Raw genomic sequence first — 26,317 nt, 5'->3', positions numbered from 1 at the left:
TTTGGTTACAAATTCATTAGAATTTAATAACTTTCTTGATGATTTACAAATCCCAAAAATTACAGAAGAAACCAAGAATGAATTGGACAAAGACATAACCCTTAATGAAATATCTGTTACCATAGATAATATTAAAGGAGGGAAGACCCTGGGCCCTGATGGGATACCCGTGGAAATTTATAAAGTATTCAAAATGAAACTGATACACCCACTATTAGAAATGTATCGAGAATCATTTCATAATGGGTCCCTGCCTGCCACCCTCAGAGGAGCTCTCATAACATTGTTGCCAAAGACAGGTAAACCAAATAATACGAGGGCTGTCCGTAAAGTATAGGTCCTTTTTATTTTTTTCAAAAACTATATGGATTTCATTCATATGTTTTTACGTCAGACATGCTTGAACCCTCGTGCGCATGCGTGAGTTTTTCCATGCCTGTCGGTGACGTCATTCGCCTGTGAGCACTCCTTGTGGGAGGAGTCGTCCAGCCCCTCGTCGGAATTCCTTTGTCTGAGAAGTTGCTGAGAGACTGGCGCTTTGTTTGATCAAAATTTTTTCTAAACCTGTGAGACACATCGAAGTGGACATGGTTCAAAAAATTAAGCTGGTTTTCAGTGAAAATTTTAACAGCTGGTGAGAGATTTTGAGGTGATTCTGTCGCTTTAAGGACTTTTCACAGTGCGAGACGTCGCGCAGCGCTCTCAGGCAGCGTCATCAGCCTGTTTCAAGCTTAAAACCTCCACATTTCAGGCTCTATTGATCCAGGACGTCGTGAGAGAACAGAGAAGTTTCAGAAGAAGTCGGTTTCAGCATTTTATCCGGATATTCCACTGTTAAAGGAGATTTTTTTAATGAAAGACGTGCGGACGGGTCCGCGCGTCGGGACGCTCCGTCACAGGAAAAACACCTCTGTTGGAAGTCTTGAGGACAAGTTGGAACATCTCCAGCTGATAAACAATTTCTCATATACTCACTCCACTGAAAGCCATCAAAAGCCAACTGGATTTTAACAAATGGTTATCAACACGGAGGTGTTTTTCCTGTGCCGCCGCGCACGTCTTTCATTAAAAAAAAATCTCCTTTAACAGTGGAATATCCGGATAAAATGCTGAAACCGACTTCTTCTGAAACTTCTCTGTTCTCTCACGACGTCCTGGATCAATAGAGCCTGAAATGTGGAGGTTTTAAGCTTGAAACAGGCTGATGACGCTGCCTGAGAGCGCTGCGCGACGTCTCGCACTGTGAAAAGTCCTTAAAGCGACAGAATCACCTCAAAATCTCTCACCAGCTGTTAAAATTTTCACTGAAAACCAGCTTAATTTTTCAAACCGTGTCCACTTCGATGTGTCTCACAGGTTTAGAAAAAATTTTGATCAAACAAAGCGCCAGTCTCTCAGCAACTTCTCAGACAAAGGAATTCCGACGAGGGGCTGGACGACTCCTCCCACAAGGAGTGCTCACAGGCGAATGACGTCACCGACAGGCATGGAAAAACTCACGCATGCGCACGAGGGTTCAAGCATGTCTGACGTAAAAACATATGAATGAAATCCATATAGTTTTTGAAAAAAATAAAAAGGACCTATACTGTACGGACAGCCCTCGTAAATGCGAAAATCTAAGGCCAATTAGTCTTTTAAATGTAGACCTAAAAATTTTAAGTAAAATATTTGCAAAGAGATTAGACAGAATACTTCCAAGTATTATACATAGTGACCAAAATGGCTTTGTACAAAATAGACAAGGATTCCATAATATTAGAAGACTCTTAAATATACTTCATTTTGAAAAAGGAGCACTTGACACAGCAATACTGTCACTAGACGCAGAAAAGGCGTTCGACAGGATCGAATGGTCTTATCTGTTTCAAATGCTTACACGTTTTCGTTTTGGTGATAATTTCAATAAATGGATTCAACTACTCTACACACAACCTTATGCTGAAATAATGACTAATCGTAACATCTCAAAGGAAATTTCCATACAGAGAGGCTGCAGACAGGGAGATCCGTTATCGCCATTGTTGTTTCTTATTGCGATAGAACCACTGGCAATAGCTATAAGAACAAACATAAACAAAACCAATTCTACAAAATTTTGGACCCATTCATTAAATATATTGCAACAAAGGATTTAACAAACATAAGGGAAGAAGCAGAATAGACCTTTATTATTATTATTAACTCTTTTTTGTTTTGTTTTTACTCTGTAGCCCTCAAAAATAAAACTCTTTCATGTTAAATGTGTTCTACTCTAAAGAAACAATATGTAGACCCCCAAATGTGAATGTATAGATGCAAACCATGTTCCGCATATGTTAAATGTATGCAAATGTTTTTTTTTCCTAAATGAAAAATCAATAAAAAAATATTGTTGGCAAAAAAAAAAAAGTATGTCTTCATCTTTAATTAGCTCGACAGCAAAACCTGTAGTAGAAATGGGAAGTATAGAAAACTCTTGCAAAAAAATCACACCAAAAACAAGAATGGCCTTCTGGGAGGCAATGTCTTCTGGCCCATTTGTTTGTCTGTCAGCAGGTTTACACAAAACTATTGAACTGATTTTCCTCAAATTTGGTAGAGGGCGTGGGTATGGCCCAAGATTAAACCCATTACCTTTTGGACCATTAAAGGTGTCTGATTCAGGATCCCCCCACCCCCAATCTTCTTTAACACTGAGATGATTTAGCAGATTTCCATGAAGTTCTTGGAAATGAATAAGCAGACCATCATGGGAATAATCAGGTATTCACATTATGAGACATTTCATCTTTCAGGTGCTCCCAGTAGGGGTTGCAACATCAGATCATCAGTCCCCATCTCACCCTGTCCTCTGCATCTTTCTGTGTCACACCAACCACCTACATGTCCTCCCTCACACATCCATACACTTCTTTGGCCTCAGTCTTCTCTTCCTGCCTGGTGCCTCCATCCTCAGCATCCATCCTTTAGACCCTGGGTTCCTCCTCTGTATATGTCCCAAGAACCATCTCAATCTTACCTCTCTGACTCTGCCTCCAAACCGTCCCACCTGTGCTGTCCCTCTGACGTGTTCATTCCTAATCCTGTCTGTCCTCATTGCTCCCAAGGAAAATTGCAGCATTTTCAGCTCTGCCTCCTGTCTTTTTGTTAGCAGCACCACTTTTAAGCATACAACATAGCTGGTGACACCACAGTGTTGTCAACTTTTCCCTTCACTCTTGCAGATGCCCTTGTGTCACATGTTACTCCTGCCACCTGTCTCCACCCTGCTCGCACTCTTATTTTGAACAGTAACTCCAAGTATTTAAATTCATCTACTTTCATTACCTCTACTCCTTACAATCTCAACATTCCCTGTGCTCACTCTCATTCACACACATGTACCCCATCTTGCGCCTACTGACTTTCAATCACCTTCTCTCCAGAGCATATCTTTACCTCTCCAGTGTCGTCTTAACCTGCTCTGCAGTCTCACTACAGATCATAATGTCATCCGCAACCATCATAGTCCATTGAGACACCTGTGTGATTTCCACAGTATATTTGATACAGATCCCTAAAAAATACAGATGATTTAAGGGGGTGCATTTATATTTGGCAAGTATAGGAAATAAATAAGGCTAAAAACCTGCAACTCAATTTTTGTCCCACATATTCTGTGAGCATACTAAGTCCCTTCGGCTACTCCCTTGTTTACACTTGTGGTCGCCACAGCGCATCCGAGGTGGCTCTGCATGTTAAATTGGCAGACATTTTACACCAGAAGCTCTTCCTGATGCAACTCCACATTACATGGAGAAATGTGGCAAGGGTGGGGTTTGAACCAGGAACCTTACGCGCTGAAGCCAAGTGCACAAACCACTTGACCACCACCTCTGGCTACATAGTCTTAGAGCATACCAACATAATATTTATTCCTGATGGAGTAAACACCAAGAACCAAAAAAGTTTAATCATTTTCTTGTGTTCACTTGATCAGGAATAAATATTGTGGTTTCATGCTCACAGAATGTGAAAAAACAGCTTCAAGTTTTTAGCCCAATTCACTTACACTCAACCAATATAAGTGAGGAAGCCACCTTTCAGATAAACATTCTCATTACACCATGAGACATACAGCATGAGGAGGTTCCTTTATTATTATTCTTGCTGAGATGTCTCTTTAAGGAATCTGTGTTTAAAATATATACTTAAGTCTTGGCACTCTTGCCTCACAGCAAGAAGGTCCAGGGTTCAAATCCACCCCTGGCCAGTTTTTTCTGTTTATGTGTGTTTCCACTGGGCACTCCAGTTTCCTCCCACCACAGAAATCATGCTTATTAGGTTTGTGCTCCTTGCACACAAGGGCAGTGTGTGAAGATCTGGACTTGGTCCTCGAGCAATGTCAGTAGTTTTGACGTAATCCTGGTAACAGACAGACAGACAAATAAACGGAGATGATTTTATTAAGTCCTGGGCAGACGTAATTATATGCAGATCATATGGAAATTGCACACTGTAGTCACCACCTCTCAAACCCTGCCCTCCACACCAAATGGCCGGGAGCACAAACGTACCTCAAAGTTTTGAATTAGCCTAGCTTTCCATACAGGTAGAGCCAGAAAATGTTCTTTGTAAACATTATAAACAGAGACATGGAGATACCTATTTTATTATTGTGAGTTACTGATTGATATTGTTTTGGTGGGCTGAACACTTTTTCTTTTTGTTGTGACATATTGTCTTTCGTTATGGATTCTAGTGTGCTGTTCTCTAGGTGAAAGTACAATTTCAGGGCCAACAATTACAAAAATGTCACAAGTAGTAACACAGGAAACAAATTCCTTTTGCAAACATTTTCTTAATCTGAACCTATTCAAGAAATGGTGCTAAAGTGTTCTTCTATTATTAAAAGTAAGCAATGAAGGGTGGTCAGCAAGATCAACCAAGGTAAAGGGTGTTCAACAAGACCAACAGACAGAGCTCCGGACTACAAGGACAAAACCAATAACACAAGCACATCAAAAGAGAGAGGCGCTCAGAAGGGTGGTTCCAGTTCTACATCCAAATTATACAACACTGGTCTCTCATCTGCTCCCTAAACCCATTTTCTGTGACCTTAATAAGCAATCAGTCTCACTGCTCTGGGCATGCCTTTGCATTTCAGACTGTCTGTAAGATGGCAGAACCACAATAAAGTTAGAGTCACGTGTTTGGCTTTTAAGCCTATAATCAGGCACGTTAAGTGGAAGCGGATGGCCGCAATAACGAAGACCCTTTTCTCTTGTAGAACATGGCTGTTTTAACAAAAACAGTACATAAACAACAGGACTGGATTAAAAACAGATGAACAGGCTAAAAGTGAATATATTAAGCCTCATAACACACAAACATGAAAGCAAGGTCAAAGAGCCTGGGGATTACATTTCAAACCACCCTTCTAAATATGACTTATAATTACAGATAATCTGTAGCATAGTACGGTCCAGGCAGGCGCAGCGTGGAACCTGTCATTGAGGTTTCTTGATACTCTCAGCCTGAGATTAGTCCAGAAATGTAAATCAGCAGTAAATCCTGCACTGTGTTTGAGAAGCATTTATAGAATGGTCATAGTGCAGCATGGAAAGTTAAAGTCAAAGTGTGGGAAATGCTTGGACGAACTGCACACTTGGTGTGCATGATGCAGGAATCGTGTGCAAACCCTGTAATATCACCCCTGCCACCAACGCCTTCTACACCTGTTGCTACAACTATTTGCGCACACAAGCGCCCGAAAGACAAATTGTGCACTGTGCGAACCCATCGCACCCTCTCGCGGCAGGTGCCGGCCAAATTCCAGGTGACACACATGAACATCTAACACTGCTCGCATGGCACTTAGAAAATGCGTGGCCAGTCGCATTCTTCACATGACAACAGACTGCAGACGACCACTGTCGTACTGCTGTGAAATTTGTCTAAGCTCCCCATGAGTGTGACTTTGTAAACACACACACTGACACATGGGTGCATGCGCTCTACTCACGGGAGGCGTGGCTTCCGACAGAAGCAACTGTGGTGATCTGTCATTCTGGACATTCCAGCTAGACAACACCTACTGTGTTTGGACAGTCATAGACTAACAACTGTCCACTGTGAGGCGTGTGTGTCTGACTGCTGTATTTACGTGGACATAAATAAAAACATATATCGCCGTAGTGGCGACAAGCTGCAGCAAGCGAGCACACACACGGAGCGGACACTGACAGCCCCCCAGGTTGAAGCGGACTGTCAGATCAGAACACGCAGCAGGTGATCTGACCGTAACGTAACCCACGTGAGCTCTGTTCCACATGACATGGTGTCTGTGCTGTGGCGCGCCGTCCACAAGACATGCGTGTCAGGCAGAACACGCGTGCGGCCGACTGGACGCACCTGACCAGTAGCTGTGGACATCAGAGCACACTGCTTCTCATTCATGTCATTTCATGACTGTATGTCTGTGATCATGCGTCATCACCAAAGGAACAGACGGATAATATTTGTATTGCTCGCTTGATAAATGTGGTGTTTTTATATGGTGTGGGATTTAAATTTTTTTTTTTTTGGAATACTTCCAGGTCCTTCCTAATATGAGACAGCTTCCCGCAGCTTTCAAAGAACAGCTCCATAGCCATACCACGGAGCTATCAGTCTCTGACTGGGAATCAGAGGTTTTGAAAGGTGTGAGTTCGCATCCCGGGTGGTGTGTGTGTTTTTTTTTTTTTTTATTATTCCTCATAAGCGGTGTGATGTGGTTCCACACGTACCAGCTGGTTTTTATTTCTTCCACATAAGCGGCACCATGTGGTGTACTTGGCACTGTTCCTGCTCGACGGACACCGGCACGAACTCTCGCACTAGGTTTGTGCATGCCTGCCCGTCTGCCGATGTTTTGTGTGCTAATTTTGAACTGTTTCGCGCTTTCGCCATTTTTGTCCAAATGCCATCCAAACTTCGCACTGTGTGTGAAGGGGCCATTAACAACTATAAGAGCAGTCAGAAATCTTTAGTAAGACATGAACGTAATGAAGTAAATGTTGTTTGAAGTCACACACAGTTGCAAATATATCTGGAACCAAGAAAGTTCATCTTATGATTTTTTTTTTCTGCATTGCTACCTGAATCTTAACCCTATGAACCTAGACCTAAAGGTGTTGTGACACTGTGACTGATTGCATAAACTAATTAGTAACAGATTGAAATAATTTGTCAGATGACAAATATCACCTCTAACCCATCAGTCTCTGGTGGATTTGAGGATCTGATGGATGGACGATGTCACATTTCCACTAGCAACATAAAGACCCACATTCAGCAGAACAATTTTCCCGGTTTTAAAACACATATGAAGGCATATGTGACTAGAATCTGACTCGCTCAAAGATCAGGACATCGTATTTCCTCACTACGTTCATGTGCTGACAGAATCTTCTCACTGTGCTGGTGTTAGATGTGGATGCAATAATAGGGACAGCAAATTACCTTTCGCTGTGGCACCTTCCCGTCAAGAAAATATGCTTGGTGCACTCTTACATCCAGATAAAAACGTGCTGTCTTTTTCTTCCGTGTGGCCTTGGTTAAATGAACAGTCATGCTGCATATTGCTGCATCTGGGACTGTCCACTCTCCCCTCATGCTGAATTCACACCCCATGTCAGAGCTTTGGTCAATTGGAAGCCCAGTCTGAAGCATCACACAACCATGAGATATGAACGCATGAGTGTTGTAGTAACAAACAAAGTACGGAACAAAACAAAAGTGCAACCATCGGAAAACCTGATGTCTGCTCAAAGTTTTGGGCATGCACAAAACTTTCTGACAGAATCGCCAGATAACAGCTGACATTTAACGAATGAGAAAAGGACTTGTATAGAACAAAAACATACACAAACGAATATCAAAATTTTGTTTTTGTTACTCAGAATTTTCCTCAGTCTCCCACAGTGTGAGAGACACTTAACGAAAAGCCCCAACCATAACCTGTGTAAGAAGTCTGGAAATGAAACAATGAGGATCAATGATCATAAAGTCCTTGAAGAGTGTCCACTACAAATTCACATAAGCTGTGTATCCATCTTGTGCTGTCCTGTTGAGCTTGCATCCCTGACAATTGCAACAAAAGTCATCAGGAGATGACATATCCTCCCGGTCCCCACAAATCACGAATACAAAATGTCTGGGATCACCCAAGTACACATTTATGCTACATATAAATGAAATTGGTCAAGTGGTTCTTGAGATATTGACACAAGGGTGTCAATGACAATATCTTGAATATCTTGCTGTAACCATGAAACTGACCCCAAAGTCATGTAATGACTGTTGTCGGGGATCACCCAAGTACACCCTTATGCTAAATATGAATGAAAATCATGCTACAAGTGAAAACCGACAGACTGACATGCTAATCACTATATGACAAGAGAATTTTTGTGCCATTTGTCATGGGTTAAAATGAGGGTTGGTAATGTGAAACTCTAAGCCATCATGAGACAGGCTGAGTGGAATGTAGAGAGGAGAGAAAGGTCTACATTACAGCTTTACCATGTCTGCAAGAGTCCTTTAACCACTGTGCTGCCCAATCCCTCTGTAACATTTTGAGAAAACAATTCAAATTATCTCAGCATTAGTTGATGTAACTGGACACTTTGAAGAACAAAATTTCAGTGTGTAATTTATGAGTGTGAATGAATGTTCTCAAACAATGCTTGTCCCCACACTGCTGCTTGCTTTTTCTTTGGTTAAATATTTTATTGTCTAATTTCTCTATAGGAAGGACTCTTCATTCAGTGGTGGAAACACCTCAACAAAGCTGTATTCCACACCCAGCACACAAGGGTGTGCCACTCTGAACCCACATTTAAACAGCTATTTTGGGCATGCTTATGACACCACAGTAACCTTTCCAGGGTGCAAATCAAATAAACATTTTTTATATAATTAAAGTTAGATATACAATAAATACAAAAGATAATTTTTAAAAATGTTTTAGTCATCATCAGTATGACGGCAAAAACAACTCATTTGGAATTTCCACATGATTATTTTAAAAGAAAGAAAGAACATAGCTAATTTTATATATAGTTTTGTCTATTCAAGAAAATACCATGTTTAAATAGTAAAAAACTTTTACAAGTGAGAAAAATGCTGTGGATTTACAATGAAATGCATAGTTCCAGAAAGACAAACCAAATAATATACAATGGTTAATGAATTAAACAACAGGCACTGGAAAAAAGACTGGTTTAACTTTCAAAACTTTGAAAAGATAAGTTCAGGGAACTTCAACCACAGCAACACAGTATTACATGTTAATGTCACAGTGACAAATGACTCGTCTTTGGCGTTATGCTTAACGGCACATATTCATGAAAAAAAATGAAACTACCTTAAATTAAATAATATTGTGTGCAGCTAATAAAAAATATCTTTGTTACTCTAAGCCCTGAAATCCCTGCTTTGAAGCCACCCATGCATGTCTTTTTTTTCATGCTATTCGCTGTTTCGCAGTTGTGAATCTCGCGCCATCTCTCGGTCCGTGACTCACGGAAGAGGTCAGTTTCAGCAGAGTTCCGGTTCGGGGCACAATGTAAACAAACCTCGTGAAGTATGAACATCAGCGCACGGAAGAAGTCCATCACAGGTGCTACACCTCCTCTAGATAACCCTATCAACTTCGCAGAACATCTCATCATCATAATCGCCTGTCAACTCGCTGGATCAATGCCATCCACATCCTTGCTAGCCATTGTTTACATGTGCTGTGAAACGCCGGAGCTCTGCTGGTGCAGCGGTGCATTCTAGGAAGCGCAGGGGGCCACCAGGAGGATTATGGGAAATGTTATAGTACTGAATGGAGCACTTTTTTCTAGAACATGTCACTCGCCGGTGTCACAGACCAAACGGTCCACCCCTAAAAATCGGTCTGCCTTTTGCATCTGCGCATGCATCATTTCGGACCACAGCAGCACGTCTGAGATGGAGTCTCTTCACCCAAAGCAATCAGATGGATTAATGGAATTATTAACCATCAGATGATAAAGGTAAAACCTCTTAAATCATTCTAAAGTCAGTTTTAAGCAGAAACAAGGTGAAATTCCATGACGCTTTGAAATGACCGACATGCAGTGAACACATCAGCTAGCAGCTCGTTTAGCTGCAGCGCTCTGATCACTTCTGCTGCCTTTTATGATGAAATGAATTTATGTGGAAATGATTGTTGTACAAAAGCTTCAGATATTGGTTGCTGAGATAGATGATGAGTGGAGTGCAGTTTGAAGCAGAAACGAGGTGTTAATCCGTGAACCTCGTCATCGGGGGGGGGGGGATTTTTAGGGGGACTGTTTGGTCTGCAATACTGGTATAGGTCAATCATTTATGATGATGATATTAAAAGACATCATACTGTGCTGTTTGAAAAAATCAAAGTTACTTCCCTTTCCAAGTTCAGCTAACTTAAAGCTTTAAGGCAGTCTGAACACAAACCTTTCAAGTTAATTTAAGTTCATTTTAATTAAGTTGGTTTGTGCAGGTTAGCAGCCAGATGGTTAATTAATGATCATTCCAAAATATTCCCAGTTCAGTTGTGTCAGGAAGCATCCACCAAAAAACAAACAATCAACAACAACAAAAAAAAAACAACTTGGCCAAATCAGCCTGCAGATCTATACTGGATCTGCTGTGGTGACCCTCAGCAAAAAGAGGGAAGCCAAAATAACTTACTTTACAGTGTAGAAAACCATGAGATGACTCAGCATAAACAGATTAATAAAAACTTCACCTTTTTAATGTGAAGGCTATCCACACATTTATCATTTATTGAAAATTGTTGGTTTTAAGTGTTTTTGCAAGATAATTTTTTCAATAAAAATGTATTTGCACAGTACTTCATTTCATTTTGGATGATAAATCAATCTCTGAAGTTATTAGTTATTTAAAAAACATACATACAAACAAACGGGAGCTGCACACATGCTGCCTGTCACTGCTCTCTGAGAAATGTGGCAGCAACTGGACAAGTGAGAGATAAAGTGGGACATTTCACACCCTGACTGTAGATGAGGGTGTTTGCTCCACCACAGAAACTTAAACATTATTCACACGGACACAACTTTTCATTCAACAGTTATCCGTGACCTCAGGCGAGCTAACTTAAAAAAATTACTTAAGGCTGTCTTAAGTCCACCGGTAACAAGAGTCACTAGCTTGTAACAACGAAGAGGCAAAAGCGACACACGTATCATTTCGAAACTAACAATGTGGAATAAGAATCTTTAATCGCATTCAGAAACGTTTGAAACAAAAGCGCAGATTTGCTGTTTGGACAAAATGAACCACATCATGCTCATTTTTTTTAATTACCATATTTTGGTTTCTCTTCCAGCTCCATGACTTCAGACTATCGTCTGGGCCGAACTGGGCTTGTAAACGACGACTACAGCATATCCCAACTCAAGCAGACATCAGCGTGCTGTTCAGACACTTTAGACACTTTGGAAAAGTCCGCTACAAAATCTTTAACTGTGCTGGGAACATTTAAAGAAAAAGGCCCCCCGAGGACAGTGCTGGCCAATAACAGCCAGTCATATTCTGACTGACAAGGGTCTTATCCAATCACAGACATCGGGCGGGAATTTACAGGCCCGGATACCCTGTTATGGATTTGATCCCGTTAGCTCGGAATTTTGTACAAATATATTCGTCTTTTAGTCATAAGCTTTCATAAAATCCAACAAACAAATAACAATTACTTATATAATGATATAATTATTAGAATTACGCAAAAATTTACAGCAAATGGCAACAAAGTCATTGCATAAAGACAGATCAACATGTAACATTCACTGACAAAATGAAATCTAAGTTACCAACATAATGAATTTTTCTTCTCTTTTTAATTTCAAGAACATCGTTTGCACAATAAAATAGAAAACAGACACAGCCACACAGTAATCTTACAAAGTCCACAACAACAACAACGGGTGTATCGGAAAACATAAACAACAACAACGATAAATAAATAAATACATACACAAATCAAGAGTCAAGTAAAGAAAAATAAAATAAACAAAACAGCCTCAATCCTCTCCAAAAAAAAAAAACAAAAAAACAAAGTCCATATACACCTTCAAAGCTCTGGCAGTCTTCCTACACCTGATGGACAAGTTAATAATCTTGAATATAACCATAAAGCTCACACAAAAAGATTTTTTTTTTTTTTTAATTAGGGACATGCAGGGACATTTTTGCATTTGCATTTTTCCCATATGGCTGTTGTGAATGATTTTGTGGTTTGCATAGACTCCAGATAAATACAAACAAGACGGTGGAGATGATGTTGGATCCCAGATCAGCCGGTGACCATAGTCCTGTTGTCATAAACAACCTCACAATTAAACAGGTGACCGCTTACAAATATCTTGGTGTTCACATCGACAGTAACTTAAGCTGGCAGACACATGTTACTTCTGTCAGTGTCAGAATTCACCAACGGTTGCACTTTTTGCGCAGACTCTGTTTATTCGGGGTCTGCAAGAATATTATGCTAATTTTTTACAGAGCTACGATTGAGTCCATTTTTCGCTATGGTATCACCAGCTGGTCTGGGAACCTTCCAGTCAAATTGAAAGCACAGATCCATGCCCTTATAAAGACTGCAGGTAAGATCATGGGCCACACTCCTCCCAGTTTTCAAGAACTTTCTGACAGAGCAACCATTACACAAGCAAAAAACATCTTAATGGACAGCTCACATGTTCTGCACTCAGAGTACACCTTGCTAAACTCGGGTAAGAGATATCGTGTTTCTTTGTGCAAATGTAATCGGTACAAACACTCATTTGTTCCGTTGTCTATTAAGCTTATTAATGAACAAGCTTAAATTGTATGTATGTCTTAGGACAAATTTTGCACATTTTTTAGTTGTATGGCGAGTGGTAAATGGCTGTGTGGTTTTAGTAGTATATAGTGGGCTGATTATAGTGATTTTTTTTAAGGTTATTTTTGGCTATTTATGTTATTTTATTGATGGTGATATTTATTTTTGTGGCATTTATTCTGTAAAGGCTGGTCCTGTTTTTTATTGTCTGTGCAGGTGAGCCCCCTCATGCACCAAACTAAATTTCTCCGAAAGGAGACGATTAATAAAGAACTTTGAACTTTGATGTGAAATTTATCATACAAAATAGAAAGATTCACATTGATTTCTAGTCCCTCCTGCCCTGATTCATGATGAACTCATTAATGCATAAAGGGGTGGAGCCGTGGGTGGTTCAGTGTGTGATGAAAGAAGCCCTAACACACCCCTCCAAATCTGACCATCTATGGTAACAGGCTAACCTCAGTTCAGGTGTTTATTAAACCATATTTTTGGATACTGGTTCTCATAAGGATTAGCTTTGATGTGGGCATTATAAGTTAGGAGCCACTTATTTTCTCAGTTATTGTGCATTAAATGGACCTAACGGGTGAAGCTACCTACAGTCACTAGAAGTGTTAACGCCATTAGCATACAATATTAAATCCAAGGACAATCTCACTCAGCATGAATATTGCAACAAAGACATCTAAGATGATCCATTAAGACTTTTCACCACACAACAAGCCATATTTTTTCCTAATAAAATACTCCAAACTAACAGACCCAGCCTCACAGCAGTGAGTTCTGCATCAAGCGGACACTGAGCTACTATCACAGTGAGAGGTGGAGACACACGACTCAGCCACTGTCACTCAAAGTGATCTCGCCCCCAAATTTACAGTATTTCATGCCTTAAAATGTGTTAAACTAAGAACTTAGAAAAAAGTCCCCCCCCCCCCCCCCACCCCATACAGTTGTCATGGAGGAGAAAACAATCTATTGAGGCCACAACCATTTTAGTACCAATTAAATTGAATTGAATTGAAGTTATTAGACACCCATGCAACAAAATTTCACTCAGATACAACAACAACACTCAAACAAAATAGTCAAAGAAAAAAGATAGTAAGAAAAAAGTAATACAGTGGTCCCTCGCTATAACGCGGTTCACCTTTCACGGCCTTGCAGTTTCGCGGATATTTCGCGGAGTCCAATTTTACATGCTTTTTTTTTTTTTTTACAGTGCATTGTGTTCTGCGTCCTCATCAAGCAGGCCGGTTGCGGCACCGCGAAGGGAGAACACGCGCATTGTGTTCTGCGTGTCTGTTTATAAGAATCTTCTCACCCAGAAGAAAAAAGAGCGCCAACAACTACCCATAACTGTGTTCTTCACTTGGAAAAAGACACCTGCACCGAGGTGTCACTCAGTGGAAAAAGACGCGACAGCGGAGCGGCGCCAGGACGATGAGGCGCGATCAGAGGAACTGTGAAATACTGGTCAGTCACTATTAATAATTTCTTATGCGTCCAACCTCATAGGTTGATCATTAAAATTAAATTTGTTATTTCTAAAAGCCATCATAATTATTTATAGGAAAACGTTCTATTTTTATTTCTCAAACAAATGTTTGGGCCTGAAAACAGGTTTTGATCTTTGGTTTCATTCTATAATACTGGTCTTATTTTTCTACTAAGGTTTGAACTTTGAGAGTGTTTACACAGAGAAAAGTGAGAAAATGTTAATGCCTGTTTGAGAAAAGTGTATAAATTGTGTAGTGAGGGGTTTTACAGCCTTAAAACGTCTATAATAACTGTAAAAAATAACGCTGACTACTTTGCGGATTTCACCTATTGCGGGTTATTTTTAGAACGTAACTCCCGCGATAAGCGAGGGACCACTGTACTGCCTAAATTCCCGCCCGATGTCTGTGATTGGATAAGACCCTTGTCAGTCAAGCTGTAAACATGTTTATTTCTGCTTTAAAGTTGGACATTTCAACGTGGACTTCTATAGGAATGTGCTCACTTTTGGAGCCAGCCTTAAATGCTTGTCAAGGAACTGCAATTATACTTCTGGTAGGGCTTCATCTGATGCCATCGAAGTTTACTGCTTGGCTAAAATATGGGAAAGGTTCGGCAAAGAATTACAAGATTTCCAGTATTTAAAAAAAATTGTGTGATTAAAAACAATGATTAGAGAGTCAGTATCTCTCCTTCTGGACTGCCTTAGAATGCAGGAAAAATGCATCTGAATCAAGTTTCCTCCGCCTCCCCAGCCCCAATCAGACTAGATGTCTTTAGCCAGACCATAGAAGTGGCCAGACTCACAAAGTACCAGTGTACAGATCCACTGTAATTATCCACTGTGTTGAGATTTTGTGCAAACATGTGGACACAGCCTCAGATGTTTTCCAGTGTTAGGACTGACCTGTTGTCAAAAATAAACACTTCGACGAGCAAAGTACACGCCCCCACACATTACCCAATCAGAAAGATCTCACTGACTGAAACGACGTCAAAAAAGGAGCCGTCCCTTCAGTGATTGATAAAAGGATAACACATAAAACAACTCGCACTTATTTTCATTGTGGTCCTTGATGTTAAAAGTACACAAACAAATAATTAATGATTCGAAATCTTAGGTTTTATAGTTAATTATAGAGAGGAAATAGTCCGCCGCAGTTCAGTTGCAGACGAAATGTTGACGATGAAGTTACGTCTTACCTTATGACGTCATCGCGTTGAGACGTTCGGTCTCCCTCGCCGTCGCTTCTGAACCTGAGCGACAGTAAACATTCAGGACAAAGGTTTATTGTGACAATTTGACACAGGTATATTACGGCACAACGGTTTAGTTTATTAATATCAAACTGTTGTGGGCTGACAGGTGAGTGCTCATTCGGAAATGTGTTCGCTGTTGTGAGCTAACGTACATGCACATTCTGTAGCAGAGCTAGCCTAGCTTAACAGCATGTTAGGGCTGTGGTAAAGGACTGTTTTTGTTGTTTTTCTGTAATAGTTTCCCTCATATGACATTAGACTGACAGTGACGTATGCCAAGTTTAGTGATACGAACTTGTGACAGCTACTGTAGTTGTAATAGAAGTGTTTTAAAAGGAAAACCTAGAGTGGAGTTTGTGTCTCATTTTGTACACATTTTAATTTTTGGATCTCATTAAACCTTTGTGATATTTTTAATTCACACATTTGACTTTCATATAAATGGCATACATGACCGATTGCCATCCCCAGCGAATCTGAGACTATGGGGCAATACCAACCTAGGATCCTGCCAGCTATGCCAAACCAGCAACTGTACTTTGTTCCACATGTTGAATGGTTGTAATTACTCACTACAAAGCGGGCGGTACACTTAGTGTCACGACCAAACTCTAAAAGCTATAACATCTGATCTGTTGCCTTTCATAGTTGACGCAAACCAAAGAAGAAGATGGCACAAACTGCATCAGCACTATCGCATTTCATATTGCAGAAGGTACAACCTACAGAAACCCAGCCCTGCCTCTTTGAAAAAAGGAGCATGAAAACATCTTGCAGAAGGCTAATGATTGGAAGGCACTAATGGATGAAGAACACAAACAAATTATGTTCCCTCGGCAAATAGCAGAGACAGTCAAATGTCTTGACACTACTATTTACTCTGAAAGGACAAGAATGGAGTTCTAAGTAGGAACAGGAAAAACATCATGGACTCAAGCTTCAAAGACTGCACACGGAGTTACATCATTTGGCTATGCTGTCACAACAAAGCATTAAATCAGATGAATTTAGTTTCACCGACAGAGCTCTTGGAGGGAAGGGTGATGGTTGAGGCCATAAAACCAGTTTAACCCACCAGAGTCTGGTTCTCAGTCCAGAGATCCTATGAGGTACTTGTAGGAAGAATGTCCATGCCCAAGAGAAGAAACACAGTTCAAGAAACTATTCCCTTGTCACCTTCAGAAGAGAGAATTACAATGGAGTGCTCATCGTAAAGATGATGAAATAAGGCTCCAGAGGTGATAATGCTGGTGTTCTACCAATGAATAACTTCTCTCTAACTCTTTTGGTGTCTCACTGATCTACACTGAACTGACAAACCTCAGATGAAGTTCTTATATTCAGTTTAGAGTGAACCCTAATTTCCTGCTTGAGTCAAAAACAGGGCTGGAATATCAAGCATTTTGCTATGACTATGCTAGCAAGTTACATTGTTTGTCTTACAAATGAAGCTGTGATATGACTCGTTCAATGGATGCAATATAAAAGTGTAAAATATTTGTTCAATTCATAGGATCTTATCCATCATGGCATTGAGAAGCACAGCATGTCGTCTCATGCTCTTCCCACGGAGATGCGCCGCCATCTCAGTCTGCAGATCACAAGGAACTGCTACAGCTACCAAACAAGGTATGATTGTGTCTTAAAGAGCCACGTCCACACCACCCATAGTGCCATGGTATTAGGTTGCTTTAAGATAATTCTTTGTCTGGTGTTATATTTTCACAGATTCAGAGAAGACTGAGCCGAAGCATAAAGCATGTAGGTGTTAAAAGCTACTTATTTCCAAAGTTGCATTACAAGGTGCAACTGTAATACTGACCTGAATCAGATTCTCAACTTGTCTTTTCTAATTTTTTTTTTCATCTTGACCTTGACTGTTCATGTTTGATTTGAACTATGACATTTCTTACAGCAGTCATGTGTAGGACCCCATATATATGTGCAAGTTTGAAATGTGATGCAAAGAAAAGTTGATGCTACTCCTGAAAGGGGGGGTGGGTGACTATCTGTCAAGCAGACAAAAGAAAAAAGAAAAAGTTTTGGTTACTTCAACTGTTAAAGTGACCATAGACTTTGCAATTTGAAATTTCAGCAATTATTGGAACATATCTTGAACCAGGATTTTATGGTTTGCTTGGCTTTTTTCATAGTTCCTATTGTGAATGTTTCAGCTAAGATCCAGTTTAACTGGCGGGATCCTCTCGACCTGGAGGGCCAGTTAACTGAGGATGAGATAATGATCAGAGACTCCTTCCGGACCTACTGCCAAGAGAAACTCATGCCTCGTATCCTGATGGCAAACAGGAATGAAGGTAAAACTATGACACAGAGTCATATTCATCTCCTTGTATTCATTTTGAATTCAGATTTTTAGAGGATCCTTCTGGGGCTTCACTGGAACAGTGTCCACTTTATGTGGAGTGTTTGTTTCAGTTATTTGTTTAGTTATTTATTTTCATAAAGTTCTAGTACATAAAAAGTGCAGCAGTGTTACCACTTTAGTTTAACTGGCAGTTGAAATAGTATTCTGGAACTGTTGGAACTTAAACTTGTGTGATGGCTGGTTGTTATTTTCTTTCAGTGTTTCACAGAGAAATCGTGTCGGAGATGGGAGAGATGGGTGTCCTGGGCCCAACCATCAAAGGTTGGTATGAGCCAGTTGAGATGTTGTACATCTTTTAATCCCTGATTTTGATTTCTTCAGCAGATGTGTTTATTGTAGAACTTTTCTGTGAGCTATAAACTTTCAACATCTGTTGTGTAAAATAGCTACACTTCCTGAGTATTAACTAACCGAGGTGGACTTTGGCTACACTGGCCCTGTTTAATGTTTGCAGTGATGATGTTTGGGCCCTTTATATTTTATTTCACTGGATTTTATTCTTCTTGTACCTTCCTCACTGTTTTCATAAAACTGTTACAAGCTTCAGTTCTTTTCTTGTACAGGTTATGGCTGTGCCGGGACGAGCTATGTGGCCTATGGTTTGATCGCTAGAGAAGTGGAGCGAGTGGATAGTGGTTATCGCTCGGTAATGAGTGTGCAGTCCAGTCTAGTCATGCACCCTATTTATGCCTATGGCACAGAGGTGCAAAAACAGAAATACCTCCCAAAACTCGGTAAGAGGTCAAGGAAACATGTTGCTGCAACAGCAACATTATGCACTCAAATAATGTTACATTTAGACCTATAGCTGTTTTGTGTGTGTGTGCATGTGCATGTAACCAAACTAATAGAATTTTTCTTGCACAGTGATGTGCAATGCAAACATGAAAGCAAATTTTAATAATAATCAAATGTTAGGTATTACGTCAGTGGGTGAAAATGCATTGGTGTCCCACAAACGTGACCCTTATACACAGTTATCGTGCACCATGGAGAGCTTGTGTGAAATTTTTAGTGACCAATACCAATTTATATGTGATTGGGTTACATCGTGATTGTGAGGACACACTCTCGACTCTTTTACTTCCAGCTTGCGGAGAGTTGTTGGGTTGCTTTGGATTGACGGAACCGAATCATGGCAGTGACCCCGGCAGCATGGAAACCAGAGCCAAATACAATCCCAGTAGTCGGACCTACACTCTCACGGGCTCAAAGACCTGGTGAGCAGGTTCCTGTTGCTATTATTATTATTGCTTGTATTTTGTATTTATTCATAGCACAAATTAGACATTTAAGCCGCCTTGACACCTGCACGAATTTGATCCCTGCACTGCCACTCAGTCTTGGGTGGCAGTGAGTAAACTTGTCATAAACTGTGCGAGGCCCTGCGCGCAACGACACACAGTGTTTGCAAATAGGTTGGGTAATGTTCACAGTTAGTTCACGCAACTGGCAAGAAATTTATGCCTCACACACAATTTACTAGTTTATTCATTGCACTCAATATTGCGTGCCAGTGCGGGGATCAGATTTGTGCAAGTGTCAAGGTGGCTTTACACTTCAGCTTTGGATGTGGTAAATTTTCAAGGTCAGAGTTGTTATGACAAGACTTGCACATCATGCAGGGCATTAGTTACTTTGTTACAAAAGATAGCACCTTTTCTACTGGTGCATCCTAATCAAACATTGATCCTTATTTTAGGGTTTAATTTGAATAAATAAGAGGTGTTCTTAGGTTTTATTTCATTTTAAGTTATAACTGTTGTTGCCTCAAAACGCTTACCTGTGTGAAGTGCTTTGAGGCAACTCTGTTGTGATTTGGCACTATATACATGAAAATAAATTGAAATTGAAATAACTTGTTTCTAAGAAGTTAATAAGTCATGTATGTTGTAATTCTCATAGGTTTTTTCAGACGTTTACCACGGTGTCTGTGAGAATATTATGTAAAATAAAGCAGTTGAACTTTCTGCATCTGAACATGTTTTCATTTGCTCCAACTTCATCAGTTTAACAAATTTAAGCTTTGCTGTGCTTCATTATTACTGTTCACAGTCTTTATTTTTAAGAAAAATCCCTGAATAAGCAATCATTCTTTGACCCTCTGTGTTTCAGGATCACAAACTCCCCAGTCGCTGATATCGCAGTAGTTTGGGCCAAATGTGAGGACGGAAAAATACGAGGTTTCATCTTGGAGCGTGGCATGAAGGGTTTCTCCACGCCTAAGATTGAAGGGAAGTTTTCGCTTAGAGCATCTGCCACTGGGATGATTGTCATGGACGATGTGGAGGTTCCTGAAGAGAACCTGTTGCCTAACGTCTCCGGCCTTAGGGTGAGTACACCACAACATTAACATTGTTAATGTACATGAAACAAAGCTGGTACCAGTATTATTGTTTGTGCTCATGTTTTCGGTTCAAGTGAAACAGTTACAGAGTTTACACACACTCAGATGAGCTGATCATCACTCTGCTTTATGTGATTCCAGGGTCCCTTTGGCTGCTTGAACAATGCCCGTTACGGTATTGCTTGGGGCGCGCTGGGTGCTGCAGAGTTCTGTTTCCATACAGCTCGTCACTACACATTGGACAGGTCAGAGGTCACAGAACACTTGTCTGAAGATTTTAAGGACTTGTGAAAGATAAGATTTTATTTAGTTTATAAATCACAGCTCCATGTGCAAAATAAAATGCACAGCTTTTATCGATTGATAAAAAAATGTTTCCTTTGTATTAACTAGAATCCAGTTTGGTGTACCACTGGCAAGGAATCAGCTGATCCAGAAGAAAATGGCTGACATGCTGACAGAAATCACAATCGGCCTCCAGTCCTGTTTGCAGCTGGGAAGACTTGTCGACCAGAAAAAGTAAACACTGTTATTAAACTAAAAGAGTGATTGATGGAATGGACCATGGAATTAGGAGTTTTTTCATACATTAAAGTTTAAACCACATCCACGGACTTATTGGCCATTTATATAGGTTTAGTCACTTATACACATCGTACACATACATGCAAATTTTGGGCGTGTCTTGTTTTTAGAATGTAGCAATGTCACAATATTTAATGATTAGGGTTTTTTTTTTTTTTTAACTGGTGAATCTACATTGGAACAAACTTGAGGTGTGTAATGTGACTTACAACAAAGATGTGGATCAGTGAAACCTGATCAATTATTAGGAATGAAAATCTGCAGTTTCCACCTTCTCTGGCAAAGGAACACACTACAGAGTCATGTAACCTCATTAAAAAAAATACTTAATATCACTGTTTTTCCTGACAGAGCAGCACCTGAGATGATCTCTATGCTGAAGCGGAACAGTTGTGGTAAAGCCCTGGATATCGCCAGGCAGGCCCGCGACATGCTGGGAGGAAACGGCATTGCTGACGAGTACCACGTCATCCGTCACGTCATGAACCTGGAATCTGTTAACACTTATGAAGGTGAGGTGGAGGAAGGGCGGAACTCATCTCAAAACCAAAAAGCCTTTACATTCACCTATATTTAAAATGTGAGGGCATATGTAGATGGATAAGTGATGATGTGTGCACACATCTTTCCTTCCATGACGAGAGTCGACATGTCCACATTTACAAATGTAATTGTAACTAAATTATGCAGCTTAAAAGTTTATTTTTTTATGACTATTAAACCTCTGTCACTGCCGAGCCTACATGTGTGTTATGTTTGCTCATGGAGTTTGATGTCGGTTATGTCTCCAGGTACTCATGACATCCACGCCCTGATCCTGGGCCGAGCCATCACAGGAGTGCAGTCCTTCACTGTGGACAAATAGACCCAGAATGTCACTATCATGTAAGCTCTGCTTTATGGCACATTTTAAGATTAATTTAATGCAGTTTCATTTGTATGGTGGAGTTTTTTCCCCTGAGGCATGTGGCAAAATATATATTTAAGTGCTTTAATTGGAAAGCAATAAGTATAAAAATACAAAAAAAACAAAAAACAAAACAAAAACCAAGTGTAATTATTAACTTAGAAGAAGAGTTTTCAAAATAAAGGGCTATTTTTCTACTGTTATGACACTACAACAGTGAAATTAAGCATTTTCACTTCCGTTTCCATCAGAAAGTATGCTAAATTCCATTATCAGATGTTTACGATCATTCAACAGTGACAACTGACAATAATCAACAAGTCATGATCCAGAATATTTTGCTGGGTAAAGGAACGTAACGCTGTTGTTAAAGCTACTAATCATAAACACCCACAACTTTGATTCAGACTGCCTGTGGAATGTATTTGTGTGTGTGTTTTTATCTAATTATGCAGATGTTTTCAGTATAATTTCTGTCATTGGGAGTCCTACTGAGCTGACTTGTTAGTAGCACTTTACTGGTTGTATTGTCAAATTTCATTGATGTTTAAGAGCGCTTTAAAGGAAACAAAAGTTTTTGAAGTATTCCAAGTGTCTGAAGGGGCAATAAAAGTTTGAACCTATTTATAGATGTATTTTGTATAAATATTAGACTAGTGAGCACACTTGTGAAGTCAGTGCCTCAAAAGGTCCAAACAACATATTGTCATTATTGTTGGTGATTCTATAAATTTCCCTGTAATTAATCTGGAAAACAATATCCCATTAATTAAAAAAAATTACAATTTTCACTGATGTTTCATGAAGTCAGAATGTTTAACCTGTTTAACCAGAATTGTTTTGTGTCATGTCTGGTTTATTTGCTAAAGAAGTAAAGCTGGGTGATCATCCGCTGTGTGTGGTGAGTCCATAATTTTTGCCATGAGATGTAAAGGAAATTTGTCACCACAGTCACACAGCACAGGGCACAACTGCTGAAAACACTTTAAGACATTTGAATGGACAGTGATTAAGTGGAAAAGTAATAATACCCTGTTGTATCTGAAACATTCTGTGACTGCGGTAACAAGGGTTTCAAGCTAACTGAACCAAAACTGAGTGGTATACGACAGAAATTGGTGACCAGGAGTGAATTTAAGCTTTGAATAAGCGTTTTATGTCAGTGACTGAACTGTGTTGAGATGAAGCAAGCACATGGAAAATGGCGACTGCGTTCTGTGGAGGTGAAGACTTTCGTTTTAACAAAGCGTAATTTGACGCTCATTAAGAATGGCTAGAACAATTCTTCATGGCAAACGGACTGAAATATGGTGACAAAAAATGGAAAGCAGTGTTTTTGACAGTAGTTGGAAAACGAAACCACACCCTGCTGAGGTACCTAGGTGCGCCATTGAAACCGCCTGAATGTAAGTTACCTGATTTAATAAGTCTCTTGCACACTCACTTTGTGCCAAAAATGAACTTTATCGCTGAAAAATAAGTTAACACCCGAAAATTTGAAGCATTTTTGTACAATACATTAAAAGACAGGTTTGTTTGTGGTATGCACAGCCGTGAGTTGTGGGACCGCATGTTAAATGCCGCACACACGAGGTCAAACCCAGTGTTTTGAGTTTCTTAACCTAGACAGTCTGCCTATAACCACTCAGCAGATTGCACATGAAACTCCTGTTAACTCTAGAATAAAATTTAAAATTCTTCTTCTTACTTATAAGGTTTTGAATAATCAGGTCCCATCTTATCTTAGGGACCTCGTAGTACCATATCACCCCAATAGAGCGCTTTGCTCTCAGACTGCAGGCTTACTTGTAGTTCCTAGGGTTTGTAAGAGTAGAATGGGAGGCAGAGCCTTCAGCTTTCAGGCTCCTCTCCTGTGGAACCAGCTCCCAATTCAGATCAGGGAGACAGACACCCTCTCTACTTTTAAGATTAGGCTTAAAACTTTCCTTTTTGCTAAAGCTTATAGTTAGGGCTGGATCAGGTGACCCTGAACCATCCCTTAGTTATGCTGCTATAGACGTAGACTGCTGGGGGGTTCCCACGATGCACTGTTTCTTTCTCTTTTGCTCTGTATGCACCACTCTGCATTTAATCATTAGTGATCGATCTCTGCTCCCCTCCACAGCATGTCTTTTTCCTGGTTCTCTCCCTCAGCCCCAACCAGTCCCAGCAGAAGACTGCCCCTCCCTGAGCCTGGTTCTGCTGGAGGTTTCTTCCTGTTAAAAGGGAGTTTTTCCTTCCCACTGTAGCCAAGTGCTTGCTCACAGGGGGTCGTTTTGACCGTTGGGGTTTTACATAATTATTGTATGGCTTTGCCTTACAATATAAGGCGCCTTGGGGCAACTGTTTGTTGTGATTTGGCGCTATATAAAAAAAAAATTGATTGATTGATTGATTGAAACCAACAGATATTCCACACTGGCAAAGGTGAAATAATATGTTTTGTCAGGATAGCCAAAACATGTCAGATGAGGCTCTTCAGCCGTACATAAGACAAAAATTTGATTTGGCTATGGAAGATGATTGCCTACTTTGGGATGCAGAGTAGTCATTCCAAAAAGTCTGAAAAACAGGTTACTTTCAGAGCTGCATGACAGTCACTGGGGCATGGTAAAAATAAAGTCTCTGGCTAGAATACCTGTGAACATTAAGACAGTGATGGCTTCACCAATCTGACATTACACCCCAGTGACCTAAACATTCACCCAAACAATTGACCTCTGGCTGACCTTACGAGGGCAGTTCTGCAATCCACGTAAATGTGGTTAACATTTGGTCCAAATCGGGTTAAATATTAAAACAAAAAAAAAAAAAAAAATGCAATTTTATGGTCAACCTTAAAAACCGCAAAAAGGATCTGGGAGGAGTAGGCATACATGACCTTTGACCCCAGTGATTGATCTTTGTCAGATTTTATCTTACCTGGACCATTCCAGAACTATACATAAAGTGCATCCAGACAGTATTCAGTGCTTCACGTTTTCCACATTTTATGTCACAGCCTTATTCCAAAATGGAATACATTCATTTTTTTCTGCTCACAACACCCCATAATGATAACATGAAAAAGTTATTTATTTTTGCAAATTTCTTGAAAATAAAAAAAACTAAGGAATCACATGTGCATAAGTATTCACACCCTTTGCTCAGTACTTTCTTGATACACCACCTCAAATTTTCTTGAATATGATGCCACAAACTTGGTTAATCTATTTTTGAGCAGTTTTGCCAATTTCCCTTTGTAGCACCTCTCAAGTTTCATCAGGCTGGATGAGGAGCGTCGGTGCACAACCATTTTCAGATCTCTCCAGAGATGTTCAATCAGATTCAGGTCTGGGCTCTGGCTGGGCCACTCAAGGACATTCACAGAATTATTCTGAAGCCACTCCTTTGATATCTTGGCTGTGTGCTTAGGGTCATTGTCCTGCTGAAAGAGGAACCATTGGAGCAGGTTTTCATCCAGGATGTCTCTGTGCATTATTGCATTCATCTTTCCCTCAATCCTGACTGGCCTCCCAGTTCCTGCTGCTGAAAAACATCCCCACAGCATGATGCTGCCACCACGCTTCCTCATGGTCTGAGAGTCCTTCAGGTGACTTTTGGCAAACTCCAGGCAGGATGCCATGTGCCTTTTACTAAGCTTCCATCTGGCCACTCTACCATACAAGCCTGATTGATGGTTGTCCTCCTGAATGGTTCTCCTCTCTCCACAGAAGAATGCTGGAACTCTGACAGAGTGACCATCAAGTTCTTGGTCACCTCTCTGATTAAGGCCCTTCGCCCCCGATTGCTCATTTTAGACAGGTGGCCAGCTCTATGAAGAGTCCTAGTGGATCCAGACTTCTCCATTTATGGGTGATGGAGGTCACTGTGCTCACTGGGACCAAGCAGCAGAAATGTTTCTGTACTCTTCCCCAGATTTGTGCCTCGAGACAATCCTGTCTCAGAGGTCTACAGACAATTCCTTTGACTTTATGCTTGGTTTGTGCTCTGGCATGCACTGTCAACTGTGGGACCTTATATGTAGACAGGTGTCTTTCCAAAGCATATCCAGTCAACTGAATTTACCCCAGGTGGACTACAATTAAGCCATAGAAACATCTCGATGATCAGTGGAAACATGGTGCACTCAAGCTCAACTTTGAGCTTCATGGCAAAGGCTGTGGATACTTATGTACATGTGATTACTTAAGTTTTTTATTTTTAATCAATTTGCAGAAAAAAAAGTCATTATGGGGTATTGTGTGTAGAAGTTAGAGGGGAAAAAAAACCCTAATTTAATCCATTTTGGAATAAGGCTGTGACATTAAAAAAAAAAAGGTGAAAAAAGTGCAGCGCTGTTAATACTTTCCAGATGCACTGTACATATGACAACATTTTTGCTGTTTGGTAAGCCATCTTGTGGTTTCGAGTGTGCATGCCTGGGAAAGTCTATAGCACTTCCGGGTCAATGGTCACGGTTCCCAAACA

The 26,317-nt window shown here is 40.3% G+C and overlaps 2 protein-coding genes across 3 annotated transcripts in view; one reads left to right on the top strand and one right to left on the bottom strand.

The window, feature by feature from the left end:
* LOC117528117 (choline transporter-like protein 2) overlaps positions 1-11,502 on the bottom strand; it is an 82,329-nt gene extending 70,827 nt beyond the window's left edge. Inside the window, exon 1 of the mRNA XM_034190680.1 lies at positions 11,344-11,502. Coding sequence (XP_034046571.1) covers positions 11,344-11,371 — 28 coding nt within the window. The 5' untranslated portion in view covers positions 11,372-11,502. The remainder of the gene's footprint in view (positions 1-11,343) is intronic.
* A 4,053-nt stretch (positions 11,503-15,555) lies between these two features.
* Positions 15,556-22,740, top strand: LOC117527597 (glutaryl-CoA dehydrogenase, mitochondrial-like). Of its 2 annotated transcripts, none has more exons than XM_034190016.1 (12): positions 15,556-15,728; positions 17,136-17,251; positions 17,351-17,383; positions 17,797-17,937; positions 18,207-18,269; positions 18,572-18,742; positions 19,099-19,228; positions 20,124-20,340; positions 20,497-20,600; positions 20,749-20,874; positions 21,292-21,452; positions 21,732-22,740. In XM_034190016.1, exons 2-12 carry the CDS (start codon positions 17,149-17,151, stop codon positions 21,803-21,805), a joined length of 1,323 nt encoding a protein of 440 aa, XP_034045907.1. In that variant the 5' UTR covers positions 15,556-15,728; positions 17,136-17,148; the 3' UTR covers positions 21,806-22,740. The 2 variants fall into 2 exon arrangements, with proteins under 2 accessions (XP_034045907.1, XP_034045908.1); XM_034190017.1 differs by having other exon boundaries at positions 15,563-15,672.
* The last annotated feature ends 3,577 nt before the right edge of the window (positions 22,741-26,317 follow it).

The sequence above is a fragment of the Thalassophryne amazonica genome, chromosome 16 (genome assembly GCF_902500255.1).
Source record: "Thalassophryne amazonica chromosome 16, fThaAma1.1, whole genome shotgun sequence".
NCBI classification, from domain to species: domain Eukaryota; kingdom Metazoa; phylum Chordata; class Actinopteri; order Batrachoidiformes; family Batrachoididae; genus Thalassophryne; species Thalassophryne amazonica.
This window is presented reverse-complemented; position numbering and strand designations above follow the sequence as displayed.

Bases quoted from the DNA above. Each gene is read 5' to 3' on its own strand.
- LOC117527597 (XM_034190016.1), top strand. From the start codon at position 17,149: ATGGCATTGAGAAGCACAGCATGTCGTCTCATGCTCTTCCCACGGAGA. The intron at 19,229-20,123 runs GTGAGCAGGTTC...TCTGTGTTTCAG, and splicing joins CTCACGGGCTCAAAGACCTG to GATCACAAACTCCCCAGTCG. The intron at 21,453-21,731 runs GTGAGGTGGAGG...TTATGTCTCCAG, and splicing joins ATCTGTTAACACTTATGAAG to GTACTCATGACATCCACGCC.